The sequence below is a fragment of the Dromaius novaehollandiae genome, chromosome 20 (genome assembly GCF_036370855.1).
Source record: "Dromaius novaehollandiae isolate bDroNov1 chromosome 20, bDroNov1.hap1, whole genome shotgun sequence".
Taxonomy (NCBI): Eukaryota; Metazoa; Chordata; class Aves; order Casuariiformes; family Dromaiidae; genus Dromaius; species Dromaius novaehollandiae.
The window spans coordinates 11715641-11739814 of NC_088117.1; the positions used below are offsets into that span (position 1 = coordinate 11715641).

At 52.8% G+C, this 24174-nt stretch overlaps 1 protein-coding gene across 1 annotated transcript in view; it reads right to left on the bottom strand.

Moving 5' to 3' along the window:
- Positions 1-24174, bottom strand: part of KCNT1 (potassium sodium-activated channel subfamily T member 1) — a 75315-nt gene that overhangs the window by 40141 nt on the left and 11000 nt on the right. Inside the window, exon 2 of the mRNA XM_026094504.2 lies at positions 18643-18822. Within this exon, the coding sequence (XP_025950289.1) occupies positions 18643-18822 (180 nt within the window). The remainder of the gene's footprint in view (positions 1-18642; positions 18823-24174) is intronic.

The window sequence follows — 24174 nt, forward strand, 5'->3', positions numbered from 1 at the left end:
GAGCCCTCCAGCTAAGAAGCTAGAAATAGCAATTATTTCAGTTCAGTTTCTCTGTACGCTACACAGAGCACACCAGGATATAGGGGAGGACAGAAAACGCACCCAGGAGCTGAAGATGCACCTGGAGCTGGGGAAATCTACCCCAAAGTCTGCACTTCACGAGCGGCTCGAGAGCAGAAGCGCACGGGGAAGAACGCGCAGCACCATCAGGGCAAAAGCAGCTCCCCGCTGATCGATACGGGGGGTACGAGCGAGCGGATGCCGCGCTCCCGCTCGCCCCTGCACTCCCGCAGGCTGCCACGCCGGGGTTCACCTCCTCGCGCCGCGGGACGCTACAAAGCTCCCCGTAAGGCAGTCGGGTGGATCTGCACCCACTGCGACTTCCCCCTTGCACGCGAGACTCTTTCCTGCCATTTGTCTTTAAAAAGCAACCCCATTCATAGGAAAAGCTGATTAATTCCACTTGTAATTATTCTCGCAAATGCAATGCAGCCATTGCCCTCCCGGGAACACGGGGCTCGCGGTCCCTGCCCTGCAGAGGAACGCAGTTGCCTTCCCGGGGTGAGAACCTCCGCACAGAGCCCTAGGTGTTATTATTAAACTATTATTAAAAGCCTTTCAGGAAAAGTGCATAAACTGCAGGCATTTCTGATAGTACAGCAGCTTGGGAGGATGGCAGCTCAGCTGAGGGGTTATTGCCAAAAACAGGGGCCCCGTGGAGGACCCTGGGTCGGCTCAGGAGCCCGCATGGGAGCACGCTTGCTCGAGAAGACCGTCACCTCCGCGGACGTCCCTGCTGCAAGGAGAGCGGCTCCGGGGCACCCACGTCCCAGCCCCGGGGCCCGTCCCGCAGCATCGTCCGCTCGCGCCTCGGCACAGGCGGCTCGGAGCAGCACTGCCCGGAGGCGCACGAGGCCCCGGGACCGCTGCTCTGGCTCCTGCCCGCGGACACCCGCCTGCCCGGCCCCGAGGGGCTCCCGCGGGGCGTCTCGGCCCCCCGCGCGGCGGGACCAGGAGCCAGGCAGCTACGTGCAGCAGAGCTGCCTCCCCGCCAGCGCCTGCTCGGCGGAGTCCGATAAACTGGAGCACCGGCAGCTCCGGGACCGACGCAGCGTTTCAGAAAGCGTGGAGGGAGCATACGCAGCAGCAGCGAGGGGGCTGGGAACAGAAGGAAGCCTTTGAAGAGCTTGGCTGGGGGAGTGGCGTGGAAAAATTATGTAAAGTAACACAACACATACAGAGCTTGCAAGCGAGCCGCAAGCCCGGAGGGGGACGGCACGCCTGGTAGCGGAAGAGCCTTTGATTGCACTTCTATTCCCCGAGCTTTTCGCATTAATACTTCAAATGTGAACCGTTTCCAACATGAACGCTTGGGACGCGGGAGAGCATCTCACGTACGAAACCCGGGGCGTCGCCGCCGCCACCCCGCAAAGCCGAGGACGGCGGCGCGGGGCGAGGATGGAGAGCGCGGCGGGTCTCCCCACCGACACGGCCGGCAGCACAGGCGCTGGCTGCAAAGCCCTGCGCGGTCTGGGCTGAGCCCCGCAGCCAGCCCGGGAGCAACGTTCCCGCACGCGGCCACCGAGCGAAGCGCCCGGCCGGCTCCCAGCGCAGCCGCCGCGGACTGCCGCAGCGCCCCGGGAGCCCGGGCAAGGGCCCGCGGCAGGTCCCTGCCTAAAGGAACGCCAGAACTACCCAAGCGCTCGCGAGAAGTTGTTATATAACCGAGCCGCGAGATGCGCCAAATCCCAGAACTGTCATCGCTGCCTTTGCAAGCCCATTTTTACCTCTCGACGTGTGGCTCGTCAGCGACGAACGCAAAAGCTGCAAAATCAGTATGTTAACTTGGGACCGCTTCGCAGCGGCTTTCGGAAAAAGAAATAGAGCAGATGCCAAACAGATGCTGGATAAATATCCCTACGGCGTCATGGTACCTCAGACGACGGCCTCCTATTTCTCCGGCGCATTTTACATGCTTACAGATAAAACAGAGATCCTGAAGCTTCACAGCGACTCGTGATCTCCTCCCAGTTTTTCTTAGCAAAACTGAGGGCAGGTTAAAATGGCTGGAGGGGAGAAGGGAACATATCTGTACAGCTGTCAGGACTGCTCCCGTCAATGAGGAAATTAAAAGCCCTGGGGTAAAACCTAAATATATACCTGGGAGGGAAGCACGAGCAGCCTGCAGCCAGCGCAAAGCGACCGGGCGCTGCACGGCTTTTACAGCGAGCCCGTCCCAGGCCGCGGCCGGAGCCACGGGGCGCAGCGAGGTGGGTGCCGGGGCGAGCACGGCTCTGCGAGCCCACGCTGCCGGGGTGGAGACGGCTGTCTCGAGTGGCAGTCGGGCCCTGCTCTTGGGAAAACATCCCTATAGAAAAATCCTATGGGCAGGATGGAGATGGAATCACCAAGTCTTTAACAGACTTATCCTTAAAAGACCCAGCCTGGAGATCCAACCACCTTCCAGCTCCCATCGGTTTCTGCAGAAAGCATCCTATTACGTTCGAATCATCCTTACAAAACGTTTGAAACTAGCTTTAGACTGCAAAGCCGCCCTGGTTGCATCGGCACAGCTCAACGCGTGCTGGGGCCACGAACGAGCCCCCGGACGCCGGCCGGGAGCCCTGGGTCGGCACGGGGCACCTCGCTCGCCCGCGGAGCTCCCGGGCTGCGGGGCCGGCCGGGCACGGCTGGGCGGCTGCCCCCGACTGCCATTAGCTGCAATTTGTTGCCTCTCAGCTGCAACGATCTTTGCCCTATAAATGTTTATTACTCTCAGCATTTGTGCAGCGCTTTTCCTCCACGGATCTAAAGCCCTTGGTAAACAGCCCTCACTAACGCCTGCGGCAGCCCCGGCGGCAAGCGTGGGGACGGGGACGGGGACGCGGCCACAGCGGGGCAAGCGCAAGGAAGCCGTTTCGCAAAGGCTTTGCTCCTGGCAGTGCTCAAGTTCTACTGAAATGCTCTTTTTAACTGCAGAACAATATCCGATAATTATTAAAGGGCTCTAAAAATATCTGTTTAAAACGTGAATAATTTTTGCATGTAAAAACCTTTTTCTTAAAACTCCTTTTAAGATTAATTTTCAAAGAGGAGGATTGGGCCTGGGGAGTTTCCCTCAGCTCTGCTGCGCAGTAGTAATAAAATCTCCTTCCCTACCCAGAGCTGCTGGATCGTTCTCAGTGCCCTTCGCAATGCATTTTGCATTTCCATCGCCATTCATTTTATACGTTATGCATTATACAATACATTATATAAGACACAGGGACTGTGGAGTCGCTGTAAAGACGAGCCCGCGACGCTCTGCGGTGCCGAGGCACGAACTCCGCGGTGCCTGCGCCAGCCTCCATGGGCAGGACGAGGACGGGGGGCTGCCCCCGACCAGCGATCCTTGGGCGCGTTTCTTGTTTTAGCTGCAATGAGAAGACTGTGCTCGCAGATGGGTAGCGCGTCCTAACCGAAACTGCTCCGAAGCAGGAGCCGCGTGATGCCGAGCGCATGTGCGGCACCCGAGGAGGCTCCCGCCGGCTCCGGAGGAACCCATGCTCGTCCATGCTGTCTGAACTCCCGTGACCAAAAAGCACGCTGGACACGGGGTATCCATTTCCAAGAGCCAGTCTGACGGCAGATGCTGTTCCACGGGAGCCTGTCTTGGCTGCCTCGATGCATTCAAAGCAAAAAGCACATTTACAAGGAAAAGTCTTGGCCTACTTTCATACCTCATACAGATACACACGAAAATAAAAAGGAATAGGCCCAAAATTTTTAACTTGTCTCTCCTTAAAGATTCAAGTGTAAACAGTTCTTTCATACCATCCTCTGCCTTCATATTTGTTCTAGCCCCAGGGAAGCTCTGGGGAAGAAAGCTTGTTTTTTAAACAGACAATTACAAATTAAGTCCCTGATCTTGCAGCCTCGCTGTCTGGGAAAGAGGCCGTTATAACCAGTGAGGAAACTCTCTGATCATTAAGGTTGTTTAATGGGATTGAGATTAAATTATGTCATGATTGTGCTAATATCTGCAGCAGCACACTCGGTCGTACTCCCTTCTCTCCCCGGGACCTGGCAGCGGGAAACAGGGCAACTCGGAGGGAAGACGGGCGTGAAGAGGTGCGATAAATGCTCCGATCCCTCAACGTCGTTCAAGCAAAGCAGCCCCCGGGTGCCGAGGCCGATTTCGGGGCTCACGGCAGCAGTGCCCGCCGGGCCCCTCCTGAATCGCCGCCCTTCGAAAGGGAACGGAGGATCCCGCGGGCATGCAGCAAAGACCCAGCACTGGAAAAGGGAACGGGACTCATCCAAACACGCTTTTCATCTCGCTCTTCCATAATTCATAAGGTTTCCCTGCAGCGGAGCTGAACTTCCTTTCTTTGCCTTCTCCCCCGTGCTGAAACCCCAGCCTGCGGTCCATTATTTTGCTGGCTCCGAGGAAGCGCAGTCCCTCAGGATTTCGGTAATACACAAAACCAGACAGCAAAGCAACCCAGGGGAAGGAAAATGCCAATTTAATTCAGCAGGGCGGATTCATGCATGGCACAGCTCCATTTGCTTCGGCACAGTTGCACGACGAGTAAAGTTTGCCCCTGCAATCTGGAGCTGGAACGCCTTCCTCTAGCAGGGCGCGGGACCAGCTTCTCCCGGAGGAAACGCACGTCACCGGCGGCAGCAGAAGGCTCGTCTGCCGCGTGCCAACCTTCAGCGGAGCAGCCTGGGGCCTGTGTGGAGGATGTCTTTGCACTTGCTCAACCTTTCTGGACGCAAAGCCTCTCTCGTCTGGCCAACTCTACGCGGTTGACCCCAGAAACCCCGCGGGGACGGCTCCTCGGGCAGCAGAGCCCCCCCAGCGCCATCTCCTCTGCTGCCTGGACGAAACACTGCTTCACACGGCCAAAAACGCTTCGCTTTTGGGTCAGATGCCCCCAGGCTGAGCAGCGCACCGGCCCGTGCCGAGACGCGGCTGGGGAAGGTCGCGGAGGAGCTCGCGGGCTCCCGGCGCTCGCCCGTGCCCAGGCCCATCTGCCGGCCCGTCTGCCGCCGTGGCTCTCCGTGCCAACCCCCCCGGCGCACCCGCTGCCCTGGCCACCCCACGCCCGGCGCGGCGGGGAAGGGCCCCAAGCGCGGCAGCCGGCACAGGCGTTTCCCAAGAGCTGGCCGAGAGGAAGCACTGGAGCGCGGGACCTCGGGAGCGAGGGGATGACCGGACTCCCTCCTCCTCCTCCTCATCTGCGCTAATAACCTGCGCCAGCGCGGGGGCGGGAAATAACGCACCGCTCAGACGGGTCACTGCACGCGCTCGTGGGAAGATGCCCCCGCCGCCACGCTCCGCCGGCACCCGGACCCGGCCCTGCCATCTGGGACGCCTCCGCCGACTCCACGAGCAACGTCCCCGGGCGTTTTAGGAAACTTCTGCCTGTTGTGTTTCTCATGGAGGTGATAGCTGGGCTTTGGGGGGTTTTTTCTCCATAATATGGCTTTTTTTTTTTTAATTCACGCCATCAGGAAGGAATCCGTCCTTTGTGCATGCAGCGTGCTCTGCACACGTCTGTCAGCAGCAAGTTTTGTACAGCTGCAGCCCGGAAGGCAGCACTGAGCATTTCCCACCGCAGAGCACCACGTCCGTCATTAAAACACATTTACAAGCAAAGCTCTTAGTAAGAATGAAACATCTCCCATTAGAGACCTTAACAACAGCAGACTAGAAATTGTTTTTCCTCTCAGTTTTAGCACAATAGCTGCTGGCAGTAAACCTCTCCATCAGCACTGGGCACTTCTAAGCGCAGATACTGGGTGGGAAGGATCCAAACAAAGCGGTGATACTCAGTTTTAAAAGCACTTTGCAGAAAGATGAAAAGAGGCAGTTGCTGAATGTCAGCCCTGACGGAGGCTTGCGAGATCGAACGGCTCCTCACTGCACCACATCTCCGTCGTGTCACACTTCGGGACCCGACCGTGAAGTCCCCGCGCAGAGCTCCGCGGCTCGTGGCAACGCCTGTCCCCCAGCCCCGAGGTGGCAACACGACAGATCAGTCAAGTCTGCAACGAGACTAAATCCTTCCTCTCCGTGGGAAAACGCCACGCTGACACCAAACGCTGACAGCAAACTGGCACCGAAGCAGCGTATATAGGTACCGACGAACTTCGGATGCGAGGGGGATGAGACGGCGCAGGGGAAGGATGAAGGTCCCCGCTGCCGCGCGCGTGCTGGCGCGTGGGCGGGCGTGCTCGCGCAGTGCGTGTGTGCGAGCGCCTCGCGAAGCGGGTGTCACCGTGCCATCAAAGAGGTGGCTCGGCTCTGGGTGACTGGAAAGACCAGTCTCAAGTCAGCTGAAATGGGAACTGGAGTGTCAGAAAAGGCCTTCACTCACAACGGCGTGGGTGTCATTGCATCAAGCTGTAACGACGCAAACCCATCTTCTTCAAAACCCAAGCTAAAGAATAATGACTAAAGAGCTTCACTGAATAATCGTCTTTCCAGAGACCAGCTGTAACTTCTTGCTGAGAAATATGAGCACCACCTCATACACATTTCTCTTTCCTTGAGCAAACAATTCGACTGTGCATTATAAACACCAAATTAAGTTAGTACATTAGTGTGAGTTGCAATTATTTCAATTAACGTCTCTTATAATAACCAATTACTACCCACTTTATTAAATTAGAAGTTTTTCAAACAATACTCCCCTATGGAGCTATTGCCCAAGATAAGACCTTGACATGTGAACACTGGGCACATGAGGGTTTTTCTAGATTTCTGCAGAAGCTCTCCCCATTCGCAATCATGCAGCAGTCACAACCATAACTGGTCTGAAGGGAAAAGTTTTAGCGTATAAAGCATTTCAGCTTTGAAAAATACTGTATATCGTCTGTCTGCAGGAGAGCTTGCTGCTTAAGGTATTTTGCACACACACAAAACAACACACCGCATGCAGTAAGAGGGCTACTTTCAAATTCAATAGCTCTAGGTGATTTACTAAGGCGTTCAGAAATAACGTGGCCTGACTTGGCCAGACGCCCACGTCCTAATGATAGTGGTTACAAGGGCAGCTCAGCCAAACCACCAGAAGACTCGGGACGGTCTCTAGACTGAGACCTTTCGCTTGCTCTCCGCCTGCAGCAGGGCACAGGCTACCTGATCTCTCTGGTAAAAATACAGACATCGCATCGGACTCAGCAATAAATCCCAGCGCCGGCTGAACCGCAGCTGCCCAGCTCTGCCGGAGATCGGGCTGCAAGAGGGGCGTCTCGGGGCCGCGGCAGGGGCTCGGGGCTCTCCCGGGCGAGCTGCCCCGCGCGGCCCCGCTCTCGGAGCCAAATCCCGGCCTGGCCGCTGCGGAGCAGAGCTTCGCCACCGTCTAGGGAGCGGGGAGCGCGATCCCCCCCGCCGGACGGCCAGGACGCCCCGTGCTGACGCCCATCCGCCCTGAGCTGAGTCTCCCACTCCACAGCGGAGCTCTCGCTTCGGGAGTCTCATGGGTGGAAAACCACCCGCTCTCGGCAAAGGCCTGCCTTCCTCGTAAACATTTCGCTGGTTGATTTTGCTGCTTTGTGACAGGATAACGCGTTTCTCAGCGATGTCACTCCTGCCCACAGGATGGCAGGTCTCAAACTGACATTTGCGAAACATCTTCACCACCTGCTCCCAGAAAGGCTCCCGTCTCCCAGACGGAGGAGGTCTCTCGACAGCTCCGCGCCGTTGCGGGGTTACCGCACACTCTGCCAGCCGAGTCACGGTGTCCGCATTTCGTGCTCCGACCGATGCCTGGATGTCCAGTTCACCGGGGCAGTGCAAGGCACGCGGAAAGTCCGATTCTCCGCTTAACCTGCCCGTTTCAATCTCGAATCAGCGACTGATTGCAAAGATCAACAAAAGCAACAGCTTTGCTAACAGCCACGACCGGAGCACCGGGAACGGACACAACGCGTCACACAGAAAGGCTCAGGGACCGACTGCGACTATCCACAGACCGAAAGGTAATTGCTCCCTGCCGAAGGGCAGTCGCTAAATTCACAGAGCAGTAGTGCTGCAGGAAGAGCCGGGTTATTAATCTGAATACCGGAACGACAGTGCAGCTATCACCGGGCAGGCTCCACACTGCACTCCCCCACCGATTTCTTCCAAAGGCACCATTTTCTCTGTAAAGCCTGTCTCAGATTTGCAGCACTGGCGGACGGTACTTACACCTGCCCGTCGGCTGGAGATACGCCGCCCCTGAACACCGAGGAAGCGGAACAAGCCGTGAAACCCGCGTTCGGCGCCGGGGCTAGCAAAGCGCCGCAGAGCCCAGGCGTGGCGGGTGGCCTCGACTCCACCGCGCAGAGAAGTCACCATGTCAACAGCATTTGCTTAACAAAACCCAGAACATCTCTAAACATACAGATCAATAACAGAAAATGGGTAGATTTAGCCCATACTTAAAATGAAGATTTTTTTTTAAAAAAACCCACAACAACAAAAAAGCAACGCTGCTGCCGTCATAGCTAACACACACTCACACACACGCAGGACCAGTTACCAGTATTGCAGGTTAGGCAACGGGTCCCGGTCCAGAGGAAGGAGGCCCCCCCCCCCCCACAGCCTTCTCCAGACTAGAGCGAGGAAAATATCCAACACGTAAGGCAAAGCAATAGGCACAGGAGGAAGGGGGAACCACAAGCTAACATTCCACACTGAACTCCAAGAGTTTCAGTAACCTCTGACAGTACCGTACCCTCCAGCTCCATGCCGAACCGGGGGGCCCCTTGCACAGCCGGAGCCTGGATCACACCGGGTGAAGGCAAGTCTCACCCCCAGCCTCGGCCAAGCCGCTACCCCAGGGGAGCACAGCAAAAGCTCGGGGCCTGGCAGAGGAGGCACCGATATATCCCCTCCGCTTCCCTCCTGCACACGCGGCAGCGCTACCCAGGGCCTCGTATGGGAACGCTCTACATCCAGCCAGCGTTATGTACAGCTACAGCCAAAAGCTATAAAGCAGGTTACAATAATGAAGAGTCACGGAGTGAATAACAAGACCGCAATCCTACTATGGGCTCGGGGAGTTTAATTACTTGGGAGTCATGTTTGTGCTGTCCTCAAGAGGGCTCTGCCAAGCATTATGAAAGAACAGCAACCCAAATCGTTGGTGACAAGAAACTGTTGACGACAGACCTGAACCGGGGCTAAGTGAAGCGACCAGGAGCCACAGACCAAGCACCTGTGCGCTGGACAGGCACCGCGCGTCCGAGGAGCGACGCGGCGCGGGCGAGGAGCAGCCGCACCGGAGCTGCACCGTGCCAGGCAGCGGCTCAGCTGCCGGGGGCAGCCGGGAGGATGCCAGCAGGTTTGGAAAGAAGGCACGAAGGTGCTGAGCAGCCGCCGTGCGGGGAGGGAGAGAGGGAGGAGATAGCAAGTCAGCGGCAAGCAACGGCATCCCCAAAAAAGTAAGAGATTTGCATTTGGCCACAGCAAACAACTGCGCTCTTCACCACCAGTCCCCCCAAAGTCACGAAGCAGCAGACACCTCGTCCGACCTGCCGGGGCGGAGGCTGCTCCCAGGTCCCACCACGCTGCGGCCGAGTGCCACCCCTCGAGCTGTCTCTGAGCTTGCATCAGGTGAGACTAATGCATCAAAACAGCAACCCCCTACCAAGAGAAGAGGCGAAGGAACCTCTCTGTGGGTGCCCCTTTATAACTCCTGCAACGGTGCATGGAAGCAAAGCATTTGTCATTTAGGGGAGCAAAGCATTTGTCATTTAGGGGAGCAAAGCATTTGTCATTTAGGGACTGACGAGCAAGCTGGCGGCTGCTGGAAATCAGTGCCGCCGAGGGCTGCCTGCCTCCGCCACGAGGACTACAGAGCGGCCAGGTTCGGCTCCTCTTCAGCCTGCCCCCAGGAAACCCTCCTCCTCCTCCCGTAGCACCTTGTCACCGCTCTGCGTGAGCTCTGCTTTCTGCAGACCCTGTCACCTGAAACAGCCTTCTCCAGCTCCTGCTCCACCGACTCAACGACCCACTGCCCGCAGCCCCTCTCTCGCCACGCTTAGTCTTTCGTCCTTCAGGCAAAGCACTTATCTCACCCATTTAACTCCTTGCCGTTTCACTACTGCTGTTATCCAGCTGACCCCCCCGGACACGTACACCCCAGCGAATGCCATAGCTTTTGCTGTTACCCTCATCCCGCAGCACAGCTTCTTCCTGCCTCCCTCCGGCTGCGCCGACGGTCCGGCCTGGCTCTGAGCGCTCCGAGGCTGGGCTGGGGCCACGGCTGCTTGTGCGCTGCGCTACACACGCACACACACACACACACACACCCCTACACACACACACGCACACCTGCACAACTGCTTCAAACACGCAGGAAACATCAATAAGGACACCCGAGCAGAGAGAATACAAGGGAGCAAGTTTCACTCCCCCAATTTCAAGAGGAAACTTATTCAATGGAAATAAAAAGATCATAGAAAAACACAGGGGAAAATATGCATGCATGCCAGTACCCTTACACACGGCGAGTATCATCTGATTGCAGAAACTTCAGTTCCCAAAACAGAGCGCTGGTGTCCAGCACTTCGGAACTAGGCACAAAGCAATTGCTTTGGAAAATCTCATTATCCTCAAGTGTCCGTCTTGTCTGGAGACTTCACTTTATAGCCTCCCTTCATAAAACACGACTTTTACGGCCTGTTTGACTGTCAGTAAACAGCATGTCCACAGATCATCACTTAAAGAAAGATAATAAAAGATAATAATTAAAAAACAGATGCCCCTACCTTTGACAACAAAGACATAATCACTGCCCGTGAAGCCGTGGCCCCGCTGCAAGCCCAAGGAGGCAAAGCCGACTTGAAGCCCCGGGATTCCTCCAGAAAGTTATGGATGGCCCTTGCGGAGCGCTGCTGCCTTCTACAGCAAATGGCCTGACGTAATCTTCAGCACAGAAAATAACTCTTTGAAATAGTTGCAAACTAACATTGCCCTTGCAGAGCATTGCTTCGCCCAATATTACACGCTTCCTGCTTGAAGGGACAAATTTTCAGACATTGAAAGATGTGGAACACTATGGTCAAACCGGCCAGCTGGGAATGTGCTCAAACGGCAGCTGAACGCTCCCAGGAACACAGGAACTGAGGTGATGACGGCACATGAAATTCAACATTAACATTTTATAGGAAGTATAACGTAGCAATGTAATGGTTACTCTGAACCCTCTGAAAGGTGAGAAAGAAAATAAGATTTAAAAGTCTCCTACTGCAGTAGTTCAGCAAGTTAACAGAACAATAACAGAAGCAGCCTCCAGCTGCAGCAGCTCCTAAGCCGGTGCTGCTCAGCCCGGTCCTGCCCGGCAGCCTGCATTTGCCGTCCTGCTCAGGCAAACGGCATCCAGCACGCACTTGTAGGCAGCTGTTAAGATATTTGTACAGTGCCTTTAAGACCCATTAACCGAGCTGTCGGTCAAGAGGAATATGAGGTATTCTCCTTGCAAATTAATATCCATATCTTTGCTACAGATCCAAGCTGGTGCCAACAGAGCAGAGGCAAATGCGGGATGACAGGGAAATCTGCGCTAGCTGCAGGGTTTCAGCAGACAACGTGTTCACTTCCCTCTTGATAACCGGAGCTGAAAATGGTAGATAATACAGAATTATTCTCCTTATTAGTTGAACGTCCCAGAAACAGAGATGTTTCGATTCAAATTTCGGTCTTATTTCCCTCCAAATCCACACGCTGCACAGTCTCTACCACAAAACGAAGCCTCTGAAACACGGCAGCTCGCAGGAGGAGGTAGGTGGGGCATTTAGCAGCCAACTGACTGTGGATCTGCTCGTGAGTGATCTGGCGGGGACCACAGAGACCCGTGAGAGAAGAGCTCGGCAGCCTGCGCGCAGCTGGCACGACGGGGCACGTCCCCTCCGGCTGTAAGCACGTGCCAAGGACGCGGGGAAGGAGATTCCCCTGCATCACCCCTGGGCACTGCACGACCCCAAGGCTCCAGCGGTTTTTCAAGCCAGCCTGCACTCGGTTTCTTCATGCACGACAGTTTCTCTATGGGGAACTTTTCAGCTAGGATATTCTGTCTTGTACCGCTTGTCAAGAGGCAGGAAAAACCCGGGGTTTGTCAGTGCGTTTCCTTGTACTGCAGCGAGGCGGAGGTCAGCCACGGAGGTACTCACTCCCCTGCCAGCGCGCAGCCTTCGGCTGTCCTCTCTTGCTTTCTCCTCCGCACTGACAGACACCCTCAGGTAATTAGAAACACTAGATTTTCCCTTTTAAGCCTATCCTCCCCATAAATTGAATAGAAACCAAAATAAAAGTCAACAAACCTAGAAAATACATGAGAGAGGGATGGAAACTTGAGCCCATAGTGCTAGGTTGTGTTAAATAACTGAAAAATCAATATTCTTCTTTTCATCATGGCACAGCTGTGTATACTATATCACTCTAGGGACGGTTGCACTCTTTCCACCAGACTACATGCACTTTCTTTTATTGCTAGCAAGGGCCAGTTACTGACAGTAAAAGCAATATTCCTGAAAAGAATAATGACGTTTTATTTATAAAATAGTAGACATAATTACAAGAGAAGTGCACTTCTCTTACTCTATTACTTTCATAACTTTACTAATATTCCTGCTGATGTCCAGGGGATCCTGCCTTAAGAGGAATACTCAAAAGGACATCGACAGGTAGTGGGAAAATATCGATAAAGAAAAACAAAAAAAGCCAGCATTTCAATTAAGACATCAAGTTAAGTAATCATCGCTAGAGCCTTTCAGAACAACTCAAAAAGTAAACAGCAATTAAGAATGCCACTTACTCATTCAGAATAAAAATACAATCTACAGACAGAGGAAAAAATATATCCTGCCTATGAAGCTGTCCCAGCTTCCACCAGGCTCTTCTGCCCTTGTATCCCGCCCGGAGCCAGGCTGAGGAAGCCAGTGGCTTGTGTCCGTGGAAAGGACCGTGCCGCAGTCCGTGACTGCCGACAGACCTCTTGGCCGTGCTTCCACCGCAAGGTGACGGAGGGGGGTGACAGCAAGCTTGGGCACAGCAGTGCCCTGCCGGGGTGCTTTTTGTCTGCACTGCTTTCAGCTCTGCTAGTCTAGGCCTGAGGCACTGCTGCAGAAGCACCACGCCAGGCTCATGGGGACTGAAATCAGTTTTGTCCACAGCCTTGACTGACACGCAGAGCTGTAGGTATGTGTTTAAAGCAGCTACAACAGCGTCTACCACTTGCCCATCTCCTGCTGCTGCCCTCCTGGTCTGCTCCGCAGGAAGCGCGAGAGGCCGGCGCAGGAGCGAGCTCCCGCAGCAGAGGGTGTTACGGCTGCTCAGCCAGGCTTCGCTTTCAGGAGTAGGGACTCGCTGGCCTATCCTCACGCTGCAACTTTCTGACGAAGGGATGACTCAGGAAAACAGCCTAACTCAATTAATAAATGTTTTAATTTTGCTTTGCCAGGTGGCACACGCAGAGGAGAAGCAATTAAATTCAAGCGGTCACACAGGCACCTCTAAGTTTTCCTTTCAGATCTAGTCAACCTCATCAGTGCTATCGGTACGTGATTTGGGGCAAGGCTCACGCGTGACGCGCGAGACTGAGCCACCCCTTGCGAGATTCTGCACAAGGGGTAGCCGAGGCTGGGTCTTAACACAGACCTATAGAAGGGACTGGGTATTAGACAATAAATACCGTTATCCTCCTTTCGCAGACAGGAAATCAAGCCATTGGGAGAGGCCTTGCCAGAGAAGTCTGCGGCAGAGAGGGGCACCAGAGCCGGAGCTCCTGAATCCTGGTACAAAACCTGCACCACAAGTGCAGATGGTACAGCCCAAGCTCATACTACAGTCCAGAAACTAAAACATCACCCATTACATCACCGCCACAGAAATAAATGTCTTTAATTTCTGGATACAAACCAGAATTTTTAAATTAGCATCTGCATTTTCCAAATAAAATGAGAGCAATGACCCAGTAAATCAAATGGCAGTGGAGCAGGTGCACAACTGAGGATGTATTCAAGGAACCTGAGAGAACACAGAACTGTGCACAGGTCCGTTAATGCAATGATGCATCCGATGAGGAAATTACTTTGGGCATGTTAGGGTAGGACTGAAAACTGCAAGGATAAGATCCCAGAAGCCTGTTATTTCATCAATACAATTTTCTTGTGCTAAGTATAATTCAACCTGTGATTTAGAGCCACCACCTAGCGACAAGTTTAGAAGACATAGCCCAGATGTCAGAAAACTGACAAAAAAACCTTCCAAAACCTATCCACCCTGGAAGAATAAACTTGAAAGAATTGGCCCCGTTTGTTAAATCCTCTATTTTCTTAGTTATGCAACATCTGAAGAATCTCTGATCTGAAACAGGAGATGCTAAAAATTTTATAGAGATGTTGTTGAATTCTTCTGCACATGCAGCTATTCCAAACATCCTCACCCATCAAAATGATTCTTCGCTGATAATGAGTCTCAGAAAAATGCGCTTAATCAAAGTGACATCCATTACTTCTTGCTACTGTAAATAGGACTGTGGCTTTTGATAATGATTTTCTGGAAAGTATTCAGACTATTTAAATTAGGCAACAAATAAGCTCGTTAATGGAGTAGCTCTGAGATACAGTTTAATTTTATTTATGGGGTTTTTTTTTATATACATGCTCCAACCCAGTTGTCAGCACTGCCCAAGAAAAGAGAATGCAGGAGATCAAAAACTGCCGTAGTCAGGACAGCAAAGATCAAAGGGATGACGCAGCTTGTGGTATAAAACAATATTTATCAATTCAGCAGATGTGCTTTCTCAGCTGCCTTTAATCAGCAAATACCAGCATCACTTGAGAACAGAAGCCTTCCTCGCAAATCCCAAACTCGTGCCACCAACGGGCCACCGCATGCAGCTCCTTGTCCCCTCCACCACCCCCTTTGGCCTTGCTCCCGCCAGCACCCGCCCACAATGCTGTTGAGCAGAGGATTCCCATAACCAGAGGAGTCACCTGCTAAGTATGGCAAAGGCCACACAGAAACAGTATTCATTCCCCCAGTTCTTCACCTTCTTTTTGTTACTAGTTCAACATTATAAGCTCTTGCTTTACTGTTGTGTTCCAGTGGCTCTGAATACTTTCATGACAACAAAATGTCAGCGAGATAAGAAATGCAATACCACCATAACAGAGAAAGCCAGATCTCTTTTTATTCCAGTATCCTAACACCAACAGAACCTTCCAAAATGGGGGAAAGGAACTTCTAAACCAGAGAGGACTTTTAACAGACAACCAAAGCCACTTTAGGCTTCCCAAAGGAGCCCAAAGAGAAATCTGCCCAAAGGAGAGATCACCTCCCAGTCTCTGTTAGTCAGATTTAAGCCCTGAGACAGTCATTTGTATCCTCTGGAAATTTAGAACTGAATGACAGTTAGCCCTGTTTCTATAACCTAAATAACCTGCCTTGCAAAAATTTCAAGCACTGCACTTAAAAAACAGCTAAACCCAGTCTTCCAGATGTCTCATGGCAGTGAGCATCAAAGATGAATTGGACAATACTGGAACAAGCACTTCCCTTTGATGACACCAGATTTATTTGTCATTAGGCTCTTCTTCCTCTGCTGCATCACTCCATTCACCCTCCCCTTTCTCTTCTAGCAGGTCTTTTCCTATCTGCTTCCTGTCTGATTTATTACCACCTTCCATACAGCATTTAAAGTATTATTTTAATTCTCACATCAACCAGTCTGCCTGCCAAAGAGGAAGCCTTACCTGGTTAGATTACCTATCCTTACCTTTCACATTCTAGAACCAGAAGTAAATTAGTTGTAGTGCTTTCCACATGCCTATTGTCTGTGCCGCTTATCTGGACACGTTCCCTCCTCCTGCCGTACCACAGCTCTCAAATTAGTCACTTGTTCCAGCAAACTCTGGACTCCTCAAGCTCCAGCATTACCTCATTCTCTGACCTCAGTCCAGTGTTGGTGTCTCCTCAGCATCTGCTGCGATGAGGACGGGTTAATAAATTTCCAACAAAAGTGGTTCTAACGGCCCAGAAGTGAATTGTGGATTCCCATAAGGCCTCTAATCCTTTCAGGCTTCTGCTGACCCCAGAAACCTCACCACTTTCACCAACACACTAAAACACTACGGGAGTTTTTCAAAAGCTGATATTAAAGATACTAATGTTTTCAGCATTGCTTCTAGAAAGAAATGGGATACTTGGTTCTACTGTTGTTTTCTCTCAGTGTTACATCCCTAAGTGCAAGGGGTTCTATTTAATTGTTTGCAGTTCCTCATACTGTTCAGGTAGGGAAATTTTCATCAGCAGTAAGATGCCACATTCCTGTCAGTGCTGTAATAAAGCAATTCAAAGCAGATCTCTGAGCTGCTTAGTATTTATAAACACAGCAAAGCCAGAAAGGCTTTCCCCTTTTCTTCTGCTAGACTAAATCAGCTACTTATTCAGTTGGTTCAGAGCAGACTAATAATCTACTGGTTATGATTGCTCTAGAGAGTCTGCTTCAGCTACAAGGTCCCAGTATCATTAATGACTTGTCCTGCAACTGATGTCTACAAGTAACACTGCCAAAGGCCTACAGCAGTGGTTCACTCAGCTCCTGGTTAGGTCAACTAGGCTACGTGTGAATAAGAGACGTGTGCTCATAGATTTGCAATTCCAAACACACTGTGAAATTTTCAATACTCCTAAATGAAGAGAAAAGTCAAAAAAACTAGGAACAGCAGCACCAAGGAAACAGTGAAACAAAGACATCTTGAGAAACAAAGTTAATGGATTTGCCAATATAATCCAGTGTCTCCACACTAAAAATAAGGAGAGATTCTGAATAAGGAACACTCAAATCCAGATGAAAATGGAGACTAATGGTTAATACCAGTAGGATCCTGAATAAACACACAATCTGCAATCGCTGTCTTCAGTATTGCAGATCCTTCCCAAATACTTAAAGATGAAAATTATCATAACTGTGACCTTCATACTTATCGAAATGATCCAGATCACAACCATTCTGAAATCCAGAGGTTTTTTACAGCAGGAATTTCTGATCAGACTCCCACCTGGTGCCATAAATCTGTATTAATTTTTAAGTGCCTATTAAGGAAATACAGGCACTGAAATCTTGAGGATCACAGACTCATTTTTGAGAAAGATCAGTTCCTATGCAGCAATAACAAATATGTTTGCTTATTTAGAACATTGGTAAATCCCACATTCTCAAACACAAATTCACATATTTTTGTATGTCTGATGCTTAAGTACCTAAAAAAAACAGAACTACCTTTTAACACAGATGCATGAAAGCCTTTATACAGGTGTACCGGATACACAGCAGCTACCCAAAAGCTAACTCAGCAGCAGCTGAAGATTTATTTCAAACAAGAGCTATAGCTCTCACTGATTACAACATGCAATTAATTGGTGGAAAAAGATGACAATCTTGTTGACACCCCCCCGCACTGTAGCCCCTTGATTTTTATGATATGAACAGAGTTGAAGGGATGGCTGTTCTTGATGCTCTTCATTTAACTCCCCTCAAGGAATTCACTTGCCATGCATGACATTCCTCCTTTGGCTTTAGCTCAGTCAACCTGGTAACAAATCCCTGCCAGCCAGAGAGGAATGGCACTTGGCACTCAACCCACAAAGGCCATTTCCCTAGGCAGCCCAAGAAAGAGAGAGTTGTGCAGCATCCACAGCAGCAGTTTGGAGTCACTCAGCATCTTCTGCTGCAAAGGCAGCCTTGGAGGTAAGACTCAGCCAGCCTGTTATGCTAAATAAATGTATGCACTTAGCCCAAACTCTGCACATGGTTTGACAGGGAGTTACACAAGCCACTCATCTCACCATCTGTGCCCCAGGCATCTTCCAGAGACCTGTCCCTCTTCATCCTTCTCACCCTTCATGAGACTCCCAGACAGAGCAGACTGCCCAGCATACCCACACATCTCAGTGTCTGCGGGCTCAGCATGCCGCTAACTCTCAGAGACCACCAGCCTCAGCACGCCCACACATTCCCATTGCCTGCCAGCTCCGGCATGCCCAAGCGCTCTTGGACATAGCCATACACACCCCAGTGTATTCCGTCCCCAGCATGCGCAGAAACACCCCAAAGCCCGCTGGCCAGGGCATCCCCACAGACCCGGGCATCCCCACAAACAACTCAAGTCCACGGCCCCAGCACACCCATACACCTCCCCATGCCCACCGGGCTTCTCAAGCCCCACACTGCAATGCTCGTCCACTCCGACACACCCCACATGCCGGTGCCGCCAGCCCCTGCACGCCCATAGCCCGGGCCCCGCCACCAGCCAAGGCAGCCGCGCCGGGGAGCGGCCGTCAGCACCGCGGAGAGCTCCGCGCCGGGGAGCGGCCGTCAGCACCGCGGAGAGCTCCGCGCCGGGGAGCGGCCGTCAGCACCGCGGAGAGCGCCGCGTCCCCCCGCCCCCCGGTGCGGTCGTGCGTCCCCCCAGGTGCGTGTCCCCGTCCCCGGGGGGGGGGGGTCTCCGGGTGTCCGTATGTGTGTGTCCAACCCCGGTGTGCGTCCCAGGTACGCGTCCCCATCCCCGGTGTGTGTGCCTCCCCAGGTACGCGTCCCGGAGCGCCTGCGTCCCCGGTGTGTGTCCCTGTCCCCGTACCCCCCCCCCCGGTCCCCCCCGCACCTGTCGTCGCTCTGGAAGGACTGGTCCCCCAGCAGCAAGTCGCGGAAGCGGTATCGGGGCGGCAGTGGCAGCACCTCAGACTCCAGCTCCGTCATCTTCAGGGCGGCGATGTCCAGAATGACCCCGCTCTTGCGGCTCCCGCCGCCGTCCCCGCCGCCGCAGCCGCCGGGCGACGAGAGCCTGCGGGAGAGAAGGGGGCAGCAGCAATGGGGGGGGCGCCCTGCCCTGCCCGCCCCCGCCGCGGCACCTCCCCCGGGGCCGGCCCCGCGCAGCCCGCACCGCCCGCCGCGGCCCCGAGGCTGGCAGCCCCCCGGCTGCAATTACATTGCGGGGCAGGCGGCCGTGCCCCCCCGGCAGAGCGCTCCCCCCGGGGGCATGGGTGGGACGGGGCGGCCGCAGGGCTCCGCCGGCCTCACGCGTGGGGCGGCCGGGGTGGGCACGGCGCGGAGCGCGCTCCCCCAGCACGCCCCGCAGCCCGCTGCGCCCAGGACATTTGCTTCTCAGCAGGCAAACAAAGGAGCATAAGAGGAGCCAATGAAAAACCCCAGTCGCCAGGAGGAAATAAAACCGCTTGCAAGAAAGATCTACGGCTGACAATAAAACGGAGACTCGCCACCCGCCCTCCCACGCAAGGAAAAGTATGGATGGGAGGGAGACAAGGAGATGGCACTGTAACACTGCTGGAGGCATAAGCACAACCTCCTCTCCGGACAGCTGGTGCTTAAATCATCCGGATAGCCCCAGTATTAAACCAGAAACCATGAACACTGATGAGTCGGTCATCTGTCCAGCTGCCAAATGGCATGGCCAGGAGGATATATCACCCATTTCTCAGCATGCCGATGGCTCTCTGAGCACGGAGGGTCTTACAAATGCCTGGGAGAGACCCAAGGTGCAGAGAGGGCTGTCTATGGTCATCTACATGCAACTTTCTGAGGACACTGCCCTGCCATGCAGATAAGACAGATGAAACTCAAACAGCTCTCAAACCATTATTCAGGGTGGTTAAGAGCTTGTCTTTTCTCTCCTTTTTCAAACCATAGCTGAAGCTTACCTTCACAAGCCAATAAAGCCCTTCAGTGCTGTAAAGCCTACATACAGACGCACAAGGCAAGATCATTGGTCCTGACCCTTTGGGACCTGGCTTCATTGGTGAAATTAATCTGTGCCACTGGAGTAACTCCAACTCCACGAGCCCTTTGTGGAAAGTGGGACGGGCAGGAAGGGCTTAGAAGAGGAGGAGACGCGGTGCCTCAGCAGTAAGCTGCTGCTTTGCCCCTCACAAGTAACTCTGGAGCACAAGGCAGCCAAAAGGCTGAAAGGCTCCACTCCTGTCACATGCACTTCCTAGGGTCTCACCCAAAGCGCCTACAAGACCAGATCCTACCATCTTCTCATGGCTTTGCCTCCAGTACAAAGCATTTAAGCTATCTAAAGGCAAAAGAGCTTCAATAGCTTAATACAAAATTGGGAGCAAGACAACACCTATTTTTTTGCTGCACACTGCAGATATGAACTCTGGGTCTTCAGACTGTTTTACACCTTTTAACAACTCAAACCTGTGTAAATAACTTCCCAGCTGACTAGGTTTTAAAATCCTCATCGGCTGCTGCTCACGAGTTTCTGGAAGAGCAACCAGCACATAGCATTTCTGCTGAACACAGCCCCAAAGATAACTGAGCTCACTCTCAGCACTTTGGGTGATTTTCACTGCTGCTGTTTGCCACTTAATTCTATACCCCCAGAGCTTCTCGATTCCTTTTAGCTGCCATACGCACACTGCAGTCGAGGCTCTGCACTGAGTCACACATCTGTGCAGAGCCTTGGGCTTCAGGGAGGTTATTCTAGGATATAAATTGATCTAAAACTTGGTCTTTAAGAGAAATCAGGCCAAATTCCTGTCAACTCAAGGACTCCCTCTGGATATAGACTGATATAAGTATAGAAGTTAGTGACCATCTCTAGCCCACATTGCAAAGGGGGATATAATATTGATCTAATGACAAAGCCACAAGCAAGCCTTTCCTCTTAAAGCTCAACTATGATATGCCAAAAGGATAATTTCACCAGGCTACCTCCAGCAAAGTCGCTGGCCCAAAGGTGATTTATTATAGCTGTGAGGCCAAGATAACATCCTAAAACTGGACTTCTGGGGAAGAAGGAGGGGGAAATCATACCAATCTCTTACTATAACTCATATTTTAAAATGGGGGATCAGGTTCCTACCTCCAATTATAAATCCATTTGAAGGAGACTGTCTCACACAGCAAACTCCATTGATAATTAAGTGCCTGTGTAAAAGAGCATCCTGTTTTTTTTCCTAGAGGAAAGGCAGACTGCTAAGGCTGCAAGGCTATGGACACACAGACTGCCATGTGGAAAGGGCACCTTTCCATGGAGCTACCACCGCATCTCGCATTGCCCATGGCTCTCACTGCCCAGCGCTCAGACAGGCAGCTTTGTCACAGAACGAGCTCTGGAAAAGTACTTGGCACTCACTGAGAGCTAAACCTGCTCGTATCTATGCACAGGTATTCTCTGTGAGTGTAAAACCTGGGGTTCTTTAAATTCCATGTGATTCTTTTTAACTCAATTAATCAATCTCTCTTGGCCTCAGATCATGTGTCAACCTTGTGAAACAAAGCAAATATTTACAGCTGTCCTCTATTAGTGTTAAGAAATTATAATAAAAAAATCTAATGATATCAGTATCTCTGGAAACAACTGCTGCTATGTATTTGCATCTGCGTTTGTTCTCATATATCCACAGTAACAGCTAAATTTTGAATATATTATTTTATTCTTGCATATAAAATCATTCAGAAATTTAAAAATTTGGCACATTTGTTTATGCTGACTTTAGATGAAGGTTCAGCAAATAGGTAAGACATATTGCACACACCTATTTGCTGAAGATGCCTTTACTAAACAGTGACTTCAAGATATGAGCAATGTCTTAGAAAGAAGTGCTACTGCACCACACACATTTCTTTACATCAGCATAAAGAATTTGCAACCCTCCTCTCTCCCCAAACATAGGGATTCTGAGCTACAGAGATGCCACAAAAATCCAGTTAGTTCTTCCAAGCACTGGTGGTATAAAATAAAAAATTCATGAACAAGAATTTTTATTGCACAGTCTTCAAACTGAAGAAAAATCCCTGAGTGGTTTATAGCTAAATACAGGACTGCAGCTTTATTTTTATCCTGCCTTCCCTTCCTTTCTCCAGAACCATGTACTACTAAAACGCACGTTGTAATCGGCATATGGAAATTGCAACACTCTACCACTTCATCAGTCCGACAGTGCCTCCCCACAGCTTGGCCAGCTCCCCGGCAGCGCTCGGCACGCCTCGAGGGGGATACCCTGCTGCAAGGCGTCCTGGGAACAGAGAAACAGGGATCACGCTGAGTGTGATCCAAACAAGATCTCCCTGAGGATCTCTCCTACTGCTAAACTGAAGCTAGACACAATCGCTTTCCCGTTTTAGTAAACACAGGTGCCCTTAGAATGTGCTTTGCCAGGAGCCTCGGAGCCGCATCAACCTTGCTTTTCCTCAGGGAGATTTCTCAGGCGTGGGCTGGTCACGGTCCTGCTCTTCCTAGCTGCATTTCAACGCAGGGCACACACAAAAGCTACGCTGCTGACGGCACGGTCCCTGCAGACTGAAAACACACGCGCAGACCAGCGATAGCCCACGCATCTGCAGGTGCCAGCCAGGGCCGCGGCACTCCTCGCGCTCCAGAGCCCCGTCAGGGTCTCCCCGCCCGAGACAGCTTTGCCCCGGGGAAACGCCAGGGGCTGGTAGCTGGTTACAACACATTTCAGGATTTCTGTTGTTATCTTTGGGAGGGGGAACTCTCTATGTCAGCGATGAGGAACGAAACAACCTAAGCGCCTCTCGAGCTTCCTTGCCTGCCAGCTATGCGCCACAGCCACTGCCAAGCACTCCCCTGCTTTGGATCTCTCACAAATCCCAGGCTGCCCAGGCCTATCACCAGATCCCCCAATCCCCCATTCTGGTACCTGCAAACGCCACGATGCAGCTGCTCTGACCTGCCAGGCACTGTTGGAGCTCCGAAGCTCTCCGTGACGCCCCCAGGACTGTGGGAACCAAAAGGTTTTTAAAGAACCTCCCAGAATTCCCTTTCCCTCTTCCTAGGAGAGGTCTGAGGAGAAGCAGCAGCTGAACCCGTGTCTGGGGCAAATCCTCACCTAACACATGGTCTAGGGCCCTCCTCTCCCCCTACTCCACGCTATAGAAGGAGCCAGAGGAATGAGGTCCTGCTGGGAGCTCTCTCCCAACTCCATCCTTTCCCAGGATCCAGGGACTCCGGATGCGTAGCCAGGAAAATGAGATCCTAGTCTCCAGTCTCAACGTCCCCAGCCCAAGCAAAGCCATTTCCCCCACACTTCAGTGCACGGTACCTACTGTAACACACCAGCCAACGGCTACTGTCACCCGCTAACGGTACAGAAAGAACAACCCCTTGCTGGGAGCGATGATGGAGCAAGAGCGCCGCAGGGGCTGACACGTCCCTTGCCGCTGGCAGACATCGGGGCCTGCGGATGGACTGGCGGTCCGGCTGTCACCGTGGCGTTGCTAAAAGCAGCCTGCCAGGTGGAAAGAGGGTACTGGTGGGACGGGAGCCTCCGGCTGCTGAACTGCTCTTTCCTGGTCTTCTGCAAACCCATCATAGGGCGACTGCGTCTAGATCACGCCCAAAGGGCCCCCAGGCAGCAAGCACGCTGCCACGTCCTGTCCTGCCAGCCATGGCCGCAGAGCCCAGCCCTGCACCGCCGCCACTCCGAGCCACAGACACACCTGTCCTTCCTCAGTCCTGAGCCGCGGAGACGCCGGGTAATGAGGGAATGGAGCCTGCCACTCTCCTGGCTCCGGGAAGGACACCAGCCAGGTCCTCAGGGCAAGGTCTCTTCCAAGGCTGATTGATGTTTGGCAGCCAGCCCTCATCTGCTGGGACACGTGCCCTCCTTCCGCCCTCACAAACGGGCGCTCCAAAGCCAGCTCTTGATGGCAAGCAGCGTGCTCTTGGCTCCGCTGCAGCGCTTCCCCAGGCTCCCTGCCCTCCCCACGTCCCCCCCCAGCCCACAGCCATTTCAAACGGGAATTGCTCAGGCCTCCAACCCACCCTTCGAACAGAGCCCAGCAGGAGGGAAGTCCCATCCCCTTTCCTTCTCCTCACCTTTGCTTGCAGCCACCCCTTCAGGAAGGACTCAGTCCCCCAACTCACGCGTGGGTAGAGCTGCTGGCCCATCCCCAGCTCTGGCCCCGTCAGTGAAGACCAGCTCAGCAGCTGCCAGGCCCTGCAAGTCTTCACGGCCCCCAGCCTCCCCGACAAACAAAGCCATTCAGGAAACGCTGCCCTTTCATTTTCTGTATTTATTAAAATATACGTAATCATCATTTATTTCCTTCTCCTCCCACAGCTCTTATGGTTACTGGGTAACAGCTATTTCCCCCCTTCCCCCCCCCCTTTTTTTTTTGAGTGACATCTCTGTGGGGTCTCCTA